The 20,014-nt window shown below is 46.0% G+C and overlaps 1 protein-coding gene across 1 annotated transcript in view; it reads left to right on the top strand.

The window, feature by feature from the left end:
• Positions 1 to 20,014, top strand: part of LOC104472104 (protein kinase C eta type-like) — a gene marked incomplete at its 5' end in the record, with an annotated part of 117,392 nt that overhangs the window by 94,876 nt on the left and 2,502 nt on the right. The window contains 3 exon segments of the mRNA XM_010087652.1: positions 1,991 to 2,129; positions 3,102 to 3,290; positions 19,910 to 20,014. Coding sequence (XP_010085954.1) covers positions 1,991 to 2,129; positions 3,102 to 3,290; positions 19,910 to 20,014 — 433 coding nt within the window.

Genomic DNA, 20,014 nt, shown 5'->3' on the forward strand with positions numbered 1-20,014 from the left:
GGAAGGGGAAAAAAAAAGTGTCTTCGGCCGAGCATCCCACCCAGAGCAAACACTGCAGCATCAGACAGGCATGGAGACTGTCCTTGGCATCCAGATTTCACTGGGAAGGGCAGCATCCTCACAGAGGGTGTTTTGCTGGCTTGTGTTGCCACGCTGTGTTAAAGTTGACAAGAGAGGATGTATGATCTTGCAATTAAGATCTGGAGCTGGAATTCAGGAAGCTGGTGTTCAGTCTTGGCTCTGGTGACATGGGCAAATTTCTTAACCTCTACCCCTTGCTTTCCCATCCATTCAAAAGAGGCTAATAGTACTTTTTCTTATCTCTTTAGGACAGGATGTGGCCCTGATTGTCTAGCATAATGCGTCACTGATCTTTCCACTGCAACAGTGGAAGTTGAGGGAGAGCTGTCTTGAGCTCCAGAGAGGCTGGTGGTGGTAGCTTGGGCTGTAGAAATGCCAGTGCAAAAACAGAGCAGTCAACTAGATGATGTTCACTTTAAGATCATAGTTGGATGATGGACAGGATGAAGCTGAATTCGGATTTCACCTCTCCCATAGGTTTTCATGTTGGTATGGATATGCCACCACCTGGGTTACCAACCTCCCCATTGCTCCCCCTTCCAAGGGACATAGCTGTCCAGCCAGAGGGCAAAACGGATCTGGTTCCAGCATGGGTTTCATGAAGGGGGCCCTGAGACCCTCAGATGTATTTCATTATCTGATCCTTATCTGGGCACCTGAATGACTTTGAAAGCAGCTTTGTCCAGGCCTGTGAGGTGTCTTCCATTCCAGTAAAACAGTGATAGTGACACTTCCCAGCCGCAGAGCTGCTCTTGGGCCAACACCTGAGGGGCTTCAAAAAATGAACTGTGACCTAGGTGTACTGCACACAGCTCCCATCATGGCTCTTTTCCTCCATCTGTGATGGTGCCTGGAGCTTGTCTGGCAGCTGAAAAGCAGAGGTGCTATGCGCTGGTATGTATTTTTAGGAAGGCATTGCCTAAGTCTGCAGATGACCTCGTGCTTTCTGGTCCTGTTCCTGATGGCCCTGCTGACGGCTGGCTATTCCCTCAGGCAATCTCAAGGTCAGGCAAGCTGATAAGCTTTGTTAGGGTTCTGTCATTTTGGCAGCTCTGCTTTTGATGAGGAGCTCCCAGGCTGTTAGAGGTGACGTATTGGAAAGTGTGGCTTTCTGTGGCTTGTACAGTATGGTGTTTGGCTGCAGGTCTCTTGTGACAGTGACAAGGAGGTCCCCACTCCAATGAGCACTACAGGGAACATTCACTTCTGACATTAGAGCAGTCCTGCTCGACTTGATACACCTGGGAGGACTTTAAGACTTTGCCTGATGGTGGAGGCATCCCGTGCGGGCTGAAGATTCACCCTGCCCACATGGCATGGTGTTGGCAGGGTGTTTCTTTTCCTCTCAGCTTGGAAAACATTCCAGTTGGGGTTTATCAGTCAGGCCTGCCTGGATACAGGGAAGTCTGTGACTTAACCCCCCACTCCTCAGGAGAAGAGGAAATCTGCCTCTCCCTCTCTGAAGAGGCTGCGCACACCTCCCCAGCTTCGGCTGTGTGCTCCTGCCACAGCATTTTGCTAAATCAGAGCGTGTCCCATGCGGTGCGTTTTGCTGCATCATAACGTCATTACACAATTTGACAGCTCTGGCAACCTCCAGTGAGTCCCAGAGCTAAACGAGCAGGAGCTCTGCCAGCCAGGCTTGTGGTGTGTTTGGAAAGCTGTGTGGGCGAACTCGTATAGCACCTGCCCATATTAAATGCAGTTTGGCAGAATGGTGTGTGTTCCTCCCTCCCTTTTGTAAGAGATGAAGCGAAAGAAAACCCCTCCTACATGACTTCTGTTTATTTTTTTATGATGATGAGGCTTGTCCACTTTACAGGTTAAGCTGCTGAGGCCTCGACGCTGCCTCCATTTGTGGTGGGGCTGCTCCAAGCACGTAGCACTCAGCGAATGATTCTCATTGCAGGGACTTGAAGCTGGACAATGTGCTGCTGGACTACGAGGGTCACTGCAAGCTGGCAGACTTCGGAATGTGCAAAGAGGGCATTCACAATGGCATTACAACAGCAACCTTCTGTGGTACACCAGACTACATCGCTCCGGAGGTACAGGAAACCTTTCTCTGGCCAGGAAAACTTGGTTGCAATATGAAAAACGTAGATTAGCTTTGGAACAGCAAGTATACTCTATGATGATGTCTTTAGCTACACCTTATTTGACTGCTGGGTGCAAGTTTCCTCCTAGATGTGTGCTTGTCTTATCAGTCCCTTGTGCACGCAGAGCATGAGTAAGTCTTCAGTCTGCTGTAGGCACCAAAATAAGCCTGTATTTTTCTTTAGGAAATGTGAGGTGAAAAATGAAGGCACAGCTGCAAAAATCTTAAGAGGCACGTACAGATACTGGTCCAGTTTGATTTGGAAGGAGATTGTATTCTCCCTCATCTCCCAGTTCCTTTTTATGCTTCCTCATCTTCCCTGTCATTCCCCAATCTCACTACAAAATTAATAAACACCTCTTTAAGGAACAGCTGCCCCCAGATGCTTCCAGATGTTCTCACAGGGTTTCAGATCCATCTTCAACACAATTGAATTTCTGTCTGTGGTTGGTGTTTGTGCCCTTCTCACACACTTGTACTCCTTCCCCTCTCCAACTGAAAGCCTTGCCGTTGGGGCCGGGTAAGTGTTTCCTCCCCAGAGGCAAGGAGAAGGTGGTGTCATCCCACACACGTGGCTGCCCTGCTGTTTCTGAAGCTCAGCCAGTTTCACTGAAATGCCCCTTCTCCTCTTTATAAGCCCTAGCATAATTTCTAAGGGTTTGTTTCCCAGGAGACCCTGTAAGCAGCCAAGCCAGTTCAGCCCTTGTTGAGTGCATCTGATGTACCTTTGTGCTGATCTGGGGGTTCCCAACTTGAGATATGTTAGCTTATATGTTCCTGGACATACAGCCAGCCTAGCAGAGAGCGCTGTTAGGATGTCAAGATACAAGAACTTCTGCGTTAATGTTTCCAAATCCTTTTTTCTCCCCTGCTCAATTTAAGAAGCTTCAGGGCTGATATTTCTTTCCCATTTCTTCTTCAGATCCTGCAGGAGATGCTGTACGGCCCTGACGTAGACTGGTGGGCCATGGGCGTGCTGCTGTATGAGATGCTGTGTGGCCATGCACCTTTTGAGGCGGAGAACGAGGACGACCTCTTTGAGGCCATTCTGAACGACGAAGTCGTCTACCCAACGTGGCTCCAGCAGGATGCAGTGGCGATCCTCAAAGCAGTGAGTTTCTTTGGCCATTTACGTGCTCTCTGTCCTGGCTTTCTTCAGCCTAAATCTAGAAAAAGAAAATGGGGCTGGGGTATGGGCACTCAGAAATTGTGGTTACCCTGACCCTGACCCTTTTCTTATCTTGGATTGAAGGGTAAACAAAAAAAAAAAGTCCTGCCACACTTATGTGTGTTTGCGTAGTTATGTCCTTTATACGGTTCAAGCAAAGTGTGTGCATGTCTGTGTGTCTGGGCATTCCCCTGCTGACTTAATGACATATGGTCATCTTCCAGAACAGAAGCAGCAGAGCAGCAGGTATACAGTATTTAATCACTAGTGATCGTATGATTTCCATGCAACTGGAGTGGTGAAGCAGTGAAGTCTTCATGATAATCTTTCCTTCTGACTGTTTGTAATATCAGCCTTCCTCCAGGGATTTCTGTCTGCCTGCATACAAAGACAGGTTTTTGATTTTTATGTGTTTGGGAGAAAAAAAATAGGGCTATACAGCAAACAGTTTGAGGAGAGCTGTTGTTGGTTACACTTAATCCTTGTTCTACCACGTATTCCTGAATTTTCCCGGGAGCTCTCTTATCCACGTGCCTCAGATCTTTGCCTGTGACATGGGAATGAAGCTTTTTGAGGTTTCAGGCTGTGCATGTACAAACAGTGCCCAGTGCCCTGGAACTCCCTGGCTTTACTGTAATGAATCAGAAGGTGATTAAGTGACAAGGGTGTTAACCTAGGAATCAGGAGACCTTGCTTGGCTGTTCTGCTACTGACTGATTCCTGCCCCTGAACAAATCACTTAATATCTTTAAACAACCTTTGGAGAGAGAAGGATCAGAGTATTTCCTTTCCTTTCCTTGCAAAAGCACTGTGAACAAAGATGTGCTTAAGACTGGATAGACCGGATACTACTAACTATTGTGGTAATAGAGGACCAAACAAATAGCTGGATAAGATAGTAATTTATAATAACTTGGGGAGCACTGACTCAAATAAATGGGTTAATGAATGATGGGACCATTTAGAGGAAAGAAGAGAGTTTGTTTTCATCAGATCTTTAGTAGTGAGAATCTGCAAGTTTTCGGATGAAATGTTTCTGTTGGATATGAACTGAGCAGTTGCTTTCTGTAGCTGAAAACACATCCAATAAATTGCACAGAAATCAAGTAGGAATAAAACCCACTTCTTGAGGAGGCAAAAGGTTGTGCTTTGAAATCACAGGTTGTGCTCAGGAGTGATCATTTGTCATGCTGAAGGCCCTCTTGGGTTTTGGAAATAATCTGCAGCATATTTAAAAGAAAAAAATGTCAAGGTCAAACTTATTACAGCTTCTGGAGCAGCATTCATATTGTTGGATTGGGCATCTTGAATGCCTGAGCCAATTCCTCTTCTGCAGCGACAAGTAGTAGCAGAGTGGATTTGTTGCCAATATCTTGCGTAAGTATGAGCTGGAGGTAAAGTGTGGTCAGATGGATGATCATCATAACAGGAATTTCAGGCTATAATAAGAAATGATTTGTGTGTTAGCCGCTTAATGATGAAATGTTTTCCTGATTCCGATAGGAACCTCGTAGAAACATCCAGAGCAAGCTGTATTTGCTCCAGGCTGCTCTAGCCCATGTTCAGAGCCCAGCTTTGAGCAGCAGGTCTCCTCTGTGACTGACAAGCAGCAGCACGATGAGTGGCACTGGAGAAAGAGGGCCAGAATTGAGGAGGGAGCTAGGAATTTAATAGAGATCAATTGAGCGTCTCCAAAACTGCACAGTCAGCATCACTATTGCTGGTTACTTGCCTGAAAAAAGGTCCCCTCTCCCGTGGTTCTGCTAGTCTGCTGTATCACTTGTTGCTGGTGAAACCCAAATGAAAATAAAACCGCTTCTCTACAAGCATTGCTCAAGAGAAGCACTATGCTGTCAGGAGATGTCTGTTTTGGGGGAAAGGCTGAAATTTACGGCATTAACCAGGAGCCTTGTAACTAGTGGGAAGTTGCAACTGAAATTTTTACTGAAGCTTCCGTTCTCCAGTGTTTCTGTTCCCTGGGTGACTGCTACCTGGAGGTGACCTTTGCATCATTTTGCAGCACTAATGATGGTTCACTAAAGCCTGAATTTCTGCCGCCTCATAGTCGCTGCTTTTGGGTTCAAGAGATGTTCACTAGAAGAGCTCCTGATTTCCTCTTCCCTTTCATACGCCAAGCTTTTAGAGACATCAGAGCATGTTGGCTTTAATGGGAAGGAAGCATCCTGTCATGAGATTGTCTGGGGCTCTAGATTAAAAATGGAAAAAAATCCACACACTTGGACTTCTTTTGAATGATAACAAATGTGATCACTGCTGAGGTATTATATTTGCAGTGTACTGGTCAGTATTTTTAGATATCAGTACAACACAGTGGTGAACTTGGCTTTTTTGTTCACTTGTGGCTGTTTTATGAAGGAAGACAGTCGATTTTCTAGCTGCTATATATGTAGATTTTTTTTCTCACAGACTGCTGATATTATTTCTCTTAGATCCAGCATTATTACCATGTGAGCATCTTCTAATCACTACTGTGTTTACCTCCAAAAAAAGTTAAGTCGAACTCCCTGATTTACAGCTGTGACAGTGCCTTCTATTAAGAGCTCTGGAAAATCAGAGTATTCAACTACTGCAGTGACATAAATGATTGTAAGTAATTACATGGCATGGCAAGCCTGTGTAAGAGCAGGGAATTAAACCTGGGGTCTCTTGTACCTCAGGCTAAGGTCTTAACAGCCTTTATAACTGAATTATGCCTTCACTAAAAGTTCTGGCCTCTAACCTTGGACAGGACTAGAGAGAATTTGCTTGGTCTTGAAGTTCTGAAATGAAACTCAAATTCTTCTGCCAGGAAGATGCAATTAGGTGTAGCTGCTTAGAGATGCTCTACAAGTGGATATCACTAGGTTTAGAAAGCACTTGATCCATTTGCCTTCATGAAGAGCTTCATTGTAAACAAGCAGAATAGGGTTTAGGACCCATTTCAAGGATGCTGTTACTTTGTTTTGCTTTCGTTTGCCGTAATTGTGCTTCACCAATTTCCCCCCGCCCCCATCAGAAACCACCTGATTTCTGAAGGTTGCATCGTGTTCATCTTTGCAGTTTCCTGATAATAATCAAAATACGTCCTCACGACCTTGTTTAGGTCACTGGGTGCTCCTGGTGTGTTTTTCAGCACTGATACTAAGGAAAACAAACAAAACCTCAGTGCCATGGGACCTTGTTTAGAATTGAAAACAGAAATATTTATGCTCTAGAAAAAGTTTTTATCTGTTTCTCTTTTTAATGGTTTTGGTTTTCATTGTTTGTTTTTTGGATTTTTTTTTTTTTTTTTTTTATGTGTAAGTCATCAGGATTTTGCTGGGGTCAATACTCCCAGAAGAAGGAAGTAGAAAATCTCACTTGTGTACCCTGCCCTGTCTGAGTGTGTCACTGGGGAGTTTAGGTATTGATGGTGCAAGTCAGGCGGAAAGGACTCAAACTGAGGTCTCCCCTGCTTGTGTGAGCAAGTTAAACTGGGCATGGATTTGCTTGTGGGAGTAAAAAAAGAGCAGAAAAGGAGAATTACTGCTGAATAGATTCAGACCACTTCAGCTCATTCTAAATGTAAGTTTTGCTTTGATTTTGATTCTCCCAAAAAAACTGTTTCTCCGTAGCCTGCCTGAATGCAGTCACAAGGAGTTTATCCCAGAGGAGCTATTGGATCTGTGTCTGTAAAAGAAATTATTTCCAATACTCTTTGCCATCAGCTGACAGAGTAGTCACCAGGGTCTGATGATGAAGAGGCTGTGAACAAGAAACTTTGTGAGCATGCAGAGAGCAGAGACTGCCGCGTCGTATCTTTTACAGTGAGAGTGCAGCTGGAGTTTGCTTTGTTACAGCATGTCGATGTTCTGAATTTGTAAATTGTCACTAGCAAAAAGTGCTTGAGCAAAGAGGGTGGCTTTCCAGGCAGCCAGAGGCTTTGGGATTCAGCTGAGTGAACGGCAAAATGAAATACAATCCTCTTGTTTCCCATAAGCGGGGTGGTATTTTGGCAGCATGTTTCACTCACTTCATGTACGACTTTCTCAAATGCAATTCGATCGTGCTGTCTTACTCGCAGTCAGGCTTAGTTGGAGGGGAGAATGAAGGGACACAGTGAAAATCAGATCTCAAAAGTCAATGGCGTAATGGGAAGCAAATTCACAAGGAAAGCTGCAGGGATTTTCCTTTCCAAGTCTGGTTTCAGATGAGGAGAGAAGAACTAAGCCTATTGAGTCACTCCATGGACTGATGATCTGAAGTAGCAGTGGTTGGCCCAAAGGCTTGGAAATTTGGATGAGCAATTGTGATTTAGCTGTTTTCACTCTCAGAGACAGATAACAGCAGAGGGTAGAAAGCAGCATCCCCCCAGTGAAGGGTTAGTGTTGCTCTGCCTTCTGCACCCTGGATTTCTGAAACTCCGGTCACAGCTGTGTCTGCTGAAGCTGAGGGTGTCTCTTGGTGTCTGTGTGCCAACCTCCAGTCTTAATGTGAGTTCTGGAAAATCTACCTGAAATGCTCCTTCCAAAAGTGAGTCTTGGGCAGCCTTGCCTAAAGCTGGATATTTTGGGGACATAAATAAGACTAAAGCCTGTTCTTCCTCCAACTGGTTAAAAACATATATTTTGAAGAAAGCATGTTCAGAGTTAAGAGACTGGGTAAAAGTTGTTATGTCCCACTCCAAGTGGTTTTTCTCTGAAAAATAAACACCAGACAAGAAAAGGGGAAGGTGCAGAGGAAGTTTGCTGTGGTTTTAGCAGGCTGCACACCCACCCAGCGCAGGTGGAACAGCATGGGGGAATCCAAATGCTGGTGGATTATTGCAAAGAGTGAAAGGGATTGAAAGGTGAGGGAGCTCCACTGAGAGCAAACATGACCCGTATTTCAGAGAAAAATTATGTCAGCAACACAGTGTCAAGGATGCAAAAGGAAAACCTGAAGTCAATCTGCTTTTTTAGAGAATAATAGCCTGGAAGTGACGCAGACTCTAAAGGCAAATACTCAGGTTTAGTGAACTCTGCTGCTTTGTGTCATTGAGTTTACTTCCCCGCTCCAGATACCCTGTCACTCTCTGCACCCCGACAACGCCACTAAAGTCTAACACACACGCACCCCACCACCTCCCCATCCTCCTTTAGACTTTGCTCTTGCAGACTTGCTTAAAGTCTCCTTTGCTCTGCCATGTTAACATCAAGGGGCTGTTGGGCCCGGGAATTAGTGCTTCAAACAGCCACAGCAATAAGGGTGCCCTGTGGGTCAGCAGGAGCCAGGTCCTGCTCTGGTGACCCCTGCTCTGTGATGCGTTTTTGGCTGCAGGAGCACAAGGTGAGGGAGTTGGGATTTCCTTCCTGGCTTCTGCCAGCTACCAGGAGGGAGCTTGCCTGGCTCTTGGGAGTAGCAGGAAGGGTTAAATGTGCCACAGTTTAAATCCAACCCCTTTGCTTCCAGACAGCCTTGAAGCCTGATCAAGAAGTTAAAAAAGCCCTGATTGAGAAAGAGCCCCTTCTCCCATTCCCATGAGCCCATGTCACAGACTGAACCCAGTAACTGGGGCTTTTCAGTTAGTTCCTGGCGTTTTTTGGCTTGTTTGTACAGCTAGGCTTGCCGGCGGTGTGGCTTATCCCCCTTTGCTAGGAGGAAGCACACACGGGTTTTTCTGGAGAGCAAGAAAAGGGCTCAGGAATGTTGCAATGAAAAAAAAAACTTCAGCAGGGGAGAAGGATGGGGGCCCTTCCATACCAGCTCAGCCAATTTTCATCTTGTTAATTAAAAAAGCCACTCAAAAGTTTTTACAGAAGTTTGTCATTCCTTTGCTGCCCAGAAGAGTGAATATGAGGCCACCTGAGGTCCCTCAATCGCTCAGGTAACCATCAGACACAAGAGACTTCCCCACAAGGTACTATAATGAGTAGTGTATTGCTCCACCAGCAATTTCTTTTGAGTTGATGGGGGGAAGCCTGTGGATATTATTTCAAAATGTGGCCCCATTCTACCTTAAAACAAGAGCCTAAGTTAGAGGGCACTGATGGTGAATTGTTGAAATGCTTTGTGTATCCATGTGCATATGTAGAAATAACTTAGGTAGCAGTTGGGAAAGTGCATGTGTATGTATTTTAACATTTTCTTCTCGCATAAATTTGCAGGTGATACTAGATGAGGTAAAATTAAATTTGAAGGGTACCCTCCTCTGCCCCTCCTTCCAGTGCAAATGAGCAGTTTCCCATCATTTCTCAGGAATTCTAAGTGATGGCTCGTAATGAGAGATAAATTTGATTATTATGTTTGTGTGTGTGTCAGTTAAATCCAGGACTCCCTGGGGAGTACAGGGTTTGGGTGGTTACTTCTTGCCATTCCAAAGAAATTCTGAGGAGCTTCTAATATCCCACATGGTCAGAGCACAGTGCAGTTCAGTCTGTCTGGATACAGGATAACATCTCCAGCAGAGAACTTGGAGACTCGGGCTGTGCTGCATGTACTTGCTGTAACAGGCTGAGAAGAAGCAAGACTGGAGAGATATGGAAAATAAATTTCCCAAGGGCAGCTGACAGAGAGAAAGCAAAGTGAACACTGAGCTGTGCTGCAGGGAGAGTAAACTATCCATCCAAAGGAGATGCCACCATGGTTGCCCATACCCTTGGTGAAGGACCCCTTTTGCGTGTGCTGTGGCTTATTTTCAGAAAGGCTTTCTGGATGGTGAGTGCTCTGTGCTGAACCAGACCAGCCCCACCACTGTAAGCAACTTGAAAACACCATTAATGAGGAGAGAAGGCAGAAGCCAGGGTTTTCACAGCAGGAGAACGTAGAGGCAGATTTTTTTAGTATAATCAAAGCAACTAGTCTGCGGTGACAGAGGAGTGGAGGGGAAAGGCTGGTTTCGGACTGTTGGCAAGGTCGTCTAAATTCAGGAGAGATGTGGATGGTCCAAGCTGCCTGCTCTCTGCAGCTGCTCACCCCGAACATCAACGCAGAGGGTGAGATCTTCTGAACTGTTCTTTGGAGAAGTTTATTCTCTTCATACACTGCATTTGCTTGGGGTCCAACAGCCCTGGATAGTGGGAAGTCAGAACTGACTGTCATCAGCTCAGATACCACGGTAGGTGTCTGCATCCTCCCTGCATGCTGCAGCAAGCAACCCGTGACTCAGTACCTGGGCCGTGCTTTGCTTGGCCCATCCGAGAGCAATACGTATGCACTTCCCGCTGCCTTTGTGCCTCGCCTTTTCTGTAAGTCCTGGGCGGTCAGTTTGGCCACCATGTGAGCTAGACCAAACCCCTGTGTTTGTGCTCCCCAGTCCTCTCCTGAACACTCAGAAGGTGTGAAACGAGGCAGTGAGGTGCTGATGGTGCAAAGTTGCCTACATTTCCTTTACGTCGCTCTGCGCAAGGTGCGTCTCTCTCCTTTGAGCTTACATCCTACCGATCCCGGCCAGGTTCTTTCTTTCCAACAGACAGAAAAAGGGCAGATAATCTGTTTCACATGCAGCGCTGGAACAGCCAGAATGAACTTGTTTCTGAATGAACCAGATGCCGGGAGTATTTTTTTAGACAAAGATTAAAAAGAAAAGGAACGACACAATAGTGGCCCGCTGAAATCAAAGAGGGAACTAGATGAGCTCACTGCTTTATCCTCAGAGCTGAGGAGCCTAACAAAGGCAGATATTAAAAGTGCCTTCAAATATGCCAATAAATTATTCTCCTTGGCATCTCTTCAGTGTTGGCAGGCTCCATAAATCCTTTTGCACAGTTTGATTAAGCTTTGGCTGTCAGAGTCAGGCCAATATTTGAATCCTTCTGTGAAACTCTATGCCGGATCTGTGTGTATGTTTTTCTTTATTTTATGTTTCAGAAAAGCTTTCATCTTGCATTTCCTTGTTGGCCCTGGAGCCTCTGCAGCAAAAGCAGGACTCCAGAGCCTATAGTTTCCCAATGCAGAAGGAGTTCTGCAGTTTCAAATGATCTCTCATCTAGACCGTTTTTGCTGTAAACACACGCCATGGTGGAGTGACGAGGCCACGCTCCACCACAGATTGCCACCTTACCTCTTTTGCCTGAGCTTGCATATCCATTTCTGTAACTTGCTGCCTCTTACTCTTTGCCTCATAATTCACAAACAGCTTTCCCAAGTGATTTTAATCTCTTCTGTCAATTGATCACACCTTTTTTGAAGTGCTCCTCTTCCCCACAGTAATAGTCCTAAGCTTCTGAATAACTCACTGTGAAATAAGACTAAAGCCATCTCTCTGTAGCTTGGCAAGGCCAGGTTAATCTTGAAACACTCAATTAGGTCTTTTACCTTTCTCTTTCCAATATGCTGAGATTAGCTTCTTGTTTGTCTGCAGAGTGCAGGCTCAGATTTGCTTCGTAACAAAAGCTCCTAACCCTGCCTATTGTAATTTTATGTCTGATTCATCCTCCTCTTTCCTGCTAGAGATGGGGGGAAAAAAGTGAAGCAGCATTCATTGCGCCAACTTTGTCTTCCCCCTCTTCTTCTTCTGTGTGCTCCTAGGTGCTCAGGAAGAAGTGATTCCCATGGCCAAGCCTAGGACTTGTTGCGTGGGCTCACTTCTCAGCTCTGCCTCAGATAAACAATGCAATTATAGACCCTCAGAGGTGTTTTGGTAAAGCCCATTAAAATCTGAACTTGAGGGAGGGCCAGGGATTCCCTCGAGAACCTGAGTCTGACCCGGGGATGGGAATGGTCGCTGAATGGTGGGACCAGCTCTTGCTGTGCAGCCCTCAGTGGAGCAGGACAGTCCCTCTAACTGGGAGGTCTCAGCGTTGTCCAAACTATTCAGGGCTGTAGGTCTCACTTGTCCTTCCAGCTTTGACCTTTCTGACCTGCTGTGTCTTTTCAGGAACTTTAAAATTAAAAGAATTGAAATATAACCGAGACCACAAAAAAGCTCCTTTGAAGTATTTTCCTGGGATTTTTTTTTTTTTCTTAATTGGCCTTTACAGGTTTGTCTGGGGCACTTTAGTCCCCTTTGTACTTGACCCTATGTAAATAGGCCACCCAGAGTTGTGTAATAGATTCCCGGTTCCTCTTGACAAGACTATCAGAAAAGGATTGTTTTCCCGTGCAACCCTAGGGAGATTTTACTACTGCTTAAAACAAGAGTAGGATCATGCCCCCAGTCTGTTAATAAGCGTGATGCTCATTCTCCCTCCACATTTGTGTTCCTGTGATTGATGTATTGATTTAGTAATTGACCTGCATGTGCCCATGTTGTACCTGTAGTCTATCTAACTGGGGTAATTTAAAAACAGTCTGATATTGTCTGAGCAGCCTGTGCAGCCAGTGACCCACGTGGGAACTGGAGCTGACTCATCAGTTCTGAAAAGACAGATTTCTGGAGTGACATCTTTATCAAAACCTATGTTAAATATTCCACATATCTCATGACTAAAGTTAATTTCTGTTTATTATTATTACAGGAGTACCAAAGGCAGAAGTGTCGAAAATCACTGTCTATCATCAGGGCCAATATGCCTTTGATACTTGGGGCCTTTTCATTCTGCATTAGTGTTGATAAGTTATTTCTTGATGAGTGGGGAGAGGCAGGGAAACAGGTAGATTTCAGCACAGCAAGGAAGTTTTGTAGCTGTTGAGACAACATTTAATTCCTGTATTTTGGGCCAAGTTCTCTCTTGGTGATAGCCAGCATCAGTTTACCCTGCCAGGAGATTTGAAGCCAGGTGTGTCTATCCCACACGTGAGCTGCTTTGTCTGCTTTGGTTTATTTTGCTAGTCTCTCTTGCTCAGCACTGTTTGGAATACAGCTAATCCTTCTTGTTCCCTTGAGCTTTGACTGGGCAGCATCGAGCAGCCATTTCTGCACTAGGGGAAAGCGAGATCAAATTTATCTGCTTAATATCCACCATGCTGACATTTTGTCCTTCTTGCCTGCGGCTGGTGCATTAAACGCGTGACTGCTGTCATGCTTAGTGTTACAGTCTTCTGGCTTTTAGGAGCAGGGCTGAAGACTGGGTTTTACCTCCCTTCCCACTCCTTTTTTATCAGGAAAAGGAAATAACAGAGATCTCACTCTCTCTTCCTCCCCACCCTTGTTAAAAGGCTTTCAAGGGCAGTTGCACTTCTGAGCCCTTGCTCTGCACTCACTGGACCTTCTCTGTGCTGAAGGATTTCACCTGCTCACAGTTTTCTGTAGCCAGGACCCCAGCATGGGGGTAGAAGCACCCTGTGCACACATGGGTTGTATTCTGGCTCAGCACCACTATGAATTGCATGGGTATGAATCAGGGCTTTTAGCAATTGATCCTGCTGCGTGTAGGGTAGGAAGTGGAAATGCCACGTGGCCTCTGATGGCTGCAGTCAAAGCAAATCCACAAATCCACAATAGAGGCAGCACTCGAAAGAGCCGCAGTGACCCCAAGTCCTGTTCTCAGCAGCACCATCCTCCCTGAAGGAAGGTCAGTAGGACTTGAGCTCCCAAGCACCTGGCTCACCCCCACAGCCAAATTGCTGCAGTTTGAGTTACTAGGCACCAGCTGAGCTGCTGTAAGTACGAGGACTTCCATGGGAGAGCTCTCCAACCAGCCTGCTCCCAGGGCCATGGAGCTTCAGCTGACATCAGGCACCCTTGGTCCTGTAACCCACGTGTGTGACTGAGCCCTGGGTTGCTCTTGTATGGGGAAGCGAGGCACGCTTGTGAGCATCGCCCCAGCAGGACTGTGATGGAGGGTGATGGCCGCCTTGCCCAAGAGAGCAAAAGACAAGACTGGCTCAAAAAAACAGTTTTTTATTAAAAAATAAAAAGTAAGAAAGGAAAAAAAAAAGTCTCTTGGCTATGCTAATGCCTCCTGGCTTCCAATCATTAAAAATAATACAGACATTAAGATACAGAGCTGTAGAGCCATCTTTCTTCTTGTTTAGGGGTGGATGAAGGCTAATGAAACCCCAGACTGTGGGTTTGTTTGCCTTACATAACAGGCGGCCAAACTGTTTCCAGCAACTGCAGCATTCAGTCAAGAGATTCATGGAGGGAAGCCTTAATTAGAGTAATTGCTCTATTTATATAACTATACCCTTTTGTCTGAGATCAAATAGATCTTTGAGAAATCTTATTTCCTTTTGGGTTAATTTCTGCCCTGTTAGTTTAGCTCATGAATCTTAATGAAGACGAGCATGATGGGTGTCTCCCGATCTCTGCGCTCTCCCTCATTACTAGAGGGGAGACTGCGGGGCGTTAGCCTCCTGTGCTGCTGCTTTTCACTTTGATAGCAACGTGGGAGAAACACCAACAGACGGAAAATGTTAATACCATGAACAGGGAGATCTTGCTTCCCTTTAACGGAAGGAGTTGGGGTTGACTATTGCATTGGGCACAGTCCTGAATTAGGGGCCTGTTGGGGAACATTGAAGCTGTGATGGAGAGGAGGTGGGACCGAGGGTCTGCTGTCGTATCTGTGATGGGCTGCCCTTGAGCTCCTGGCAAAATAAAGTGATTAATTTCTCTGCCTGTAAGGTGGGGGAAGAGCCTCCATCTCTGCCATGTGCTTGCATTTGAAAGATGAGTTGCTCAGGGGTGTGGGCTTTCTCTTACAAGGTAAATGCGCCCTGCCGAGGGCAACACAGTCCTGATGGGAGCTGGTGAATCTCGGACTTCCTTTAGTACAAGAACTAATAATTTCTTCCTCATCCAGATGGCTGTCAAAGTGAAGGGAGTGGCTGAGCAGAAAGTTGTATTCCTCTTCCTGAAATGCATTACTTCTGTGAAGGGGTCTGTGCTTCCTAGAATGTGATGCAATTTCATGTAACCTAGTCACCATGGTATTACTCATTAAGTTAATTATCCTGATGCAAGTAGTACATACATGAGTTACGTAAAAACCTATCAGGGATTCCAGTTTTGAGAAAGGGAACTTGTAAATTCAAGGAAATTAGTGCTTGGAAACATGTGTTTTGTGCAAACATCCCTTCACAGACTTCCAGGCCTTTAGACTGATTGGCAAACTCAGCCTCTGGAGACAGAAGTTGCAATGCTGCATGTGAGCAGCACCAGAGAAGTCCAGTACAGCCATGCACAGCAAACTGGGAGACCTGGAGCCCTTCCTAGTGTGGTCAAAGCCACATAGCAGGTCAAGGGGAGGACCAGCGTGGGTCCCCTGCACTCCCTCACCTGCTCGTGGGCTGAGCTCCCGGGGCTGATGCAGATTTTTCCCAGTGGTTGGCCCTACTATGTCTGCATTTTTTCCTTGTAACTTCATAGGCCTTCTGTGGACTAATCTCCAGCTTTTAATTTCTTGTCATGGCTTGCTGAATTTTCTTTCAGTAAATGTTTTCAAATGATTTCATGAAGTCATGTTTTTGGCTCATTCCAGCTGCTGGTTTTGGCTGGGATGCTGCTCAGAGGGTTAGCTGAGGTCAGCAAGAGCCTCTCTCGACTTTGCTGCTCGGCAAACTGGTGTAGCCCAAAGGGACCCTGTCTGTGGATGCTCCCAGGGGGCTCTTTATACTGGGAATAGAATAATTGGTTGGATGTGATTGTAGAGCAAGGACTTGACAGCCTGGTTCAAGTTTAAGATTGATAGTCTTGCTATTGGTTTTTCTGGGAGGCGTCTTGGATTTGGGTGATTACATGCTGCTTTTTGCTCAGGAACATCTCTGGTTTGCCTTGTTGTTGTTACTGCTGAATTTTTTTCTCCATGTTTCTTCACTGAGCTCTGTATGCCAGGGGCTGAGATTCATTCTGGATTATTGTGCAAAATTAGAGATACTCAGTAAACATTAGGAGATGACATTTTGCCATGAAGAACTTTCTGCTGAACATCTTCTCTCATCACCTGCAAAAACGCTGGAGGGTTGTACTCAGAAGGACATTTAGGGCTATGCAGCCCGTGAAGCAAGAGTCCAGCTCTGGCCTTCCTGTGCATGCCAGGAACAGCCAACACTTTGTAAGACGTTTTCCAGCTGTTTCTGAATGCAACCAAAGGGATCAGGTAAAAGATTAGCTGTGCTTCCGAGAAGCTTTTCCCTGCCCAGCCTGCATGTGCGCAGAGGGCAGAGTCTGTGTGCTCTGAGCACTCGGCTTTACCCCACCTGGTGCAGAAGTGCCTCTTGTATGGTCAGAGACATCGGTATGGGCTCCAACTACTGATTTCAGAGATGAAGGCTGAGCTTGTAATTAAGTTCTTCAGAAATCCTGCGTTCTTTGTTTTGCTAGAAGTGCCATCAGATAGCAGAGATGGCATGAGATGGGCTGTCAGCACAGAAACATCAGTACAGCTTCAGGCAGAGAGAGAGAGAGAAAGAGGATTTGAGGCTTTTGAGCCTTTGAGAGATCATTATGGTCTTTGTTTTTTCCTGACATACCAGACAACACAAACTAAAACTTCATCTACTTCTTTGTCAGTGCAATAATTTCTGGTGAATTCAAACAGTGTTTGAGAGTGTTAGTTATTCATTTTAGTGGAAACTGGCTTCAGAACTTTAATCCTTTAACCTTATATACCTCTTACAGTAGGGCAGGTAACAGTTCCAGTGCAAAGCGTCAGTACTGTCTCTGTTGGAGTCACAGTTTGCAGACCTGCTTCTCAGCCTGATTATCAAATAAAGTCTGGAGCTGCTTCCAAGAGAAAACACCCCAGCTTTACCAGGCTGTGATGGACTGGACATTTCAAAAATTCACCAGGAGATTTTATGTAAGAGAAGAGCAGCAATGGCCAATCTCTCCTTTTCTGGTTTATGGTGCTGGTGGGTCACTCCAGCCCTTGGTACACTTGTCCTTCAAAGCCCTGTTTTTACACAGCCAGAGAGGCAGCAGCGCTGAGCTCATGCCTGACAGCTGGGGAAGGTGCTTCTTGATCGGGTGTCCCATAGGTCACCTCACTCCTCGTTGAGGCAAGGATTAATTCAGAGGGGTTTTGTGGCAGCCTGGCATTGCTCTGAGCAGCCAGACAGGGGGGCATGTTCCAGCAGTGGGGGAATTTGAAACCTTCGCTCTCCTCCTGCCTCCTCTGGGCACCCAGTGTGGGGTAGGTGGTGCCTAGAGGTACTCAGCTGAGGTTTCTCCATCTATGGGTCCAATGCTCAAATCGGAGCTGGCCAGTCAAATTTGAACAGTTGTTTTGAATGTTATGTTTTGCTTTTTCAGAGCTCAAAACAGCCCACCTCAAGGGATGGCTCTTGCCTAATCCTCATTGTCCCAACAAAAAGGGTGTTTTAAGCAGCCAGGAATGCATTTACATTGGCTTTCAGATTGTTGCATCGGATGCCTTTGCTTGGTGCAATTTTGGCATCACGTGGAATAAAGCAAGCAAAGGAGGAATGTGAACACACTTTTATATCCCAGGGCTCTGAACTGGTCTGGGAACAAGCGGTCCAGTTTAGGTTTTGGTCTTATATAATTGAGCATGAATGGGAACCCAAGCAAAGCATGCTACCAGCCCTTTTCAGAGATTATTTGTTTTCATTATTTGTTTGGGTTTTTTTTCTCTCCACATTTAGCAGAAGCTTCCTGGTGTAATGGAAGCAGTGGTAGGTAGGAGCCAGGAGGCATGGAACTTAGTCCCAGCTCTTCTCTCCTTTTTGTCTTGTCTTGTTGGACTGTTTTGGGCTATACCACTCCCAGCACCAGTGAGCTCTGATCTTGTTTGAGCTTTCTAGGTGTTCCAGCATTGCAAATTAGAGCTAGTGAGATGTAGATACCTATCTGTGGGGACAAAGAAGCTGGGCAGGGAATTTCTAGAGAGAGACGGGGTTGCCAGGAGATTTCTGGCCTGTTTTGCAAACCAAAGAAGTTTAGTTTGAGACTTGCAAAGGCTTGTCTGAACCAGGTCTCTGAGAGGTTTTGGCTTCACCCATTTCTTGTTTGGAAACCAAGCTGTTGTCTGGGAATCGGTATCCCACAAATTTTGAGGCAGATTCTCTTGGGAAAAAAATGGTGTTTGGGTTCTGCTGGTAGAAATGGAGAAGAACGTGTTGAAAGGGTTGGGGAGACAGAGAAGTTCTGCTTGTCCTTGGGCCTGACACTGGAAATGTTGCATAACTGAGGGCTGAAGAGTCCAGAGAAGCATGGGAAGACTGCAGCTGCGGAGAGCTATGTTGGCTTTGCTCCTCTCCTGGTGGCTGCTCTTGGTGGAGTGGTGAAAAATAGTCCTGCCTTAGGGAATCCCATGGCAGCACACGTCCTCGGAGGCTCAGGAAGTCAGGCTGGAGCTGGGGTTTTTGTCCTAATGTCAGCAGAGTGCGGGGTCCTGCAACCTCTCTCAGCTGCAGACACCCCGTCTACTTTGTCTCTGAAGCCCCCTCAGGTTGGGGTATTGGGGAGACTTCTGAAATAAATCTGGCAGTTGTCTTTCTTCTCCCTGTCTTCTTCCTAGGTAGGGAATGACTAGACCTTTTATCCGCTCATCCTAGGAGAATTTGAACCTTCTGAAAAGTTCCTGCAGTCAGAATGAAGTTGGTCTCTCGCTGCACCTCCCCTTCTTTTCATTTCCCCATTGCCGAGATGCAGCAGACTTGGCCGTTCCCGAAACAGTGACCGATTGTCTGGTTTGGCTGGTTCAGCTATTTGCTAAACATAATGCTCTTTCATCTTCGAGGAAATCGTCTGGACACCTCCACCAGAGTGGAGCTTGCTTTATGCTGCTGTTTCAATAGGCAAATAAAAGCGTCTCTTTTCCCAGTTTAAACATAACCTGATTTTTCTAATGAATTAGAAATACTTGAGGGAGGGGAAAGATTGTGTTTTACTGAATTTTTAAGAAGTATAATGCTAAATTAACAAGCCAGCTAGCTATTTTCCTGCCTGGGGAAAGGATTCCCCTCCTCCTCCGATATTTCCCTTTCCCCTGAGAAATATCCACAGCACTCACACTTCATCATTCTTGTCGGGATCTAAAGGGCACCCGCCAGGGTCCTCTTGCACTGTGCATGATGTACGGCTTTTCTCATCGCTCCCTGGCAAGTCAGGGCACTTTGGCTGAGATTTGGGATTTCATTTCACTGGTAGCAGAGTAAAAATGTTACAAAAAGAAATCCTCTTTTAGAGTTTTAGAGAGAGGAGATGGTCACCTGTCTGCTCTCATCTGCTCAGGGTTTGGAGGGCTCTAAATGCCAGCGCCGTGCTCATTTTCCTCTGTTTCCTGGGATGACAGGAAGGAAAGCGTAGGCTTCTGGCTGTACTTCAGCAGGCTGAGGTTTAGGAAAAAGACACAACTGAGGACTGACTCCAGTCCAAATCCTGGCTGGCTGATGGGCAGCATTTGAGAGTGAGCTTGTGTTCCTGAGAAATTAATGCAGAAATAAATAACCACCGAAACCACTGTGCAACATTTGCAATGTTGCAAATGATGCAATTCAACTTTCTTTTCTTATTGTGGTAACCAAGGATTTGACTTAAAAGAAAAGGGACCAAGGAGAAATACACCCTGACTTCTTCCTCTACAGAATGAGTCAAGTTCCTTGCATGCAGTTCCAGTACAATGAAATTGAGAAGTCTGGCCAGCAACTGGGTTCAACAGGAAAGCTGAGGACAAGCTTTTGTGTGACTGCTAATAGGTCCCTCTCCCATGGCCCTGCCAGATGGGAGGAAACAAACAGCCCTTTTTGTTTTGCAGTTCATGACGAAGAACCCCAACATGCGGCTGGGCAGCTCGGGGCTGGGTGGCGAGAGCGCGATTCTGCGGCACCCCTACTTCAAAGATCTGGACTGGGACCTGCTG

Source organism: Pterocles gutturalis, unplaced genomic scaffold (assembly GCF_000699245.1).
Source record: "Pterocles gutturalis isolate BGI_N339 unplaced genomic scaffold, ASM69924v1 scaffold19011, whole genome shotgun sequence".
NCBI lineage: Eukaryota > Metazoa > Chordata > Aves > Pterocliformes > Pteroclidae > Pterocles > Pterocles gutturalis.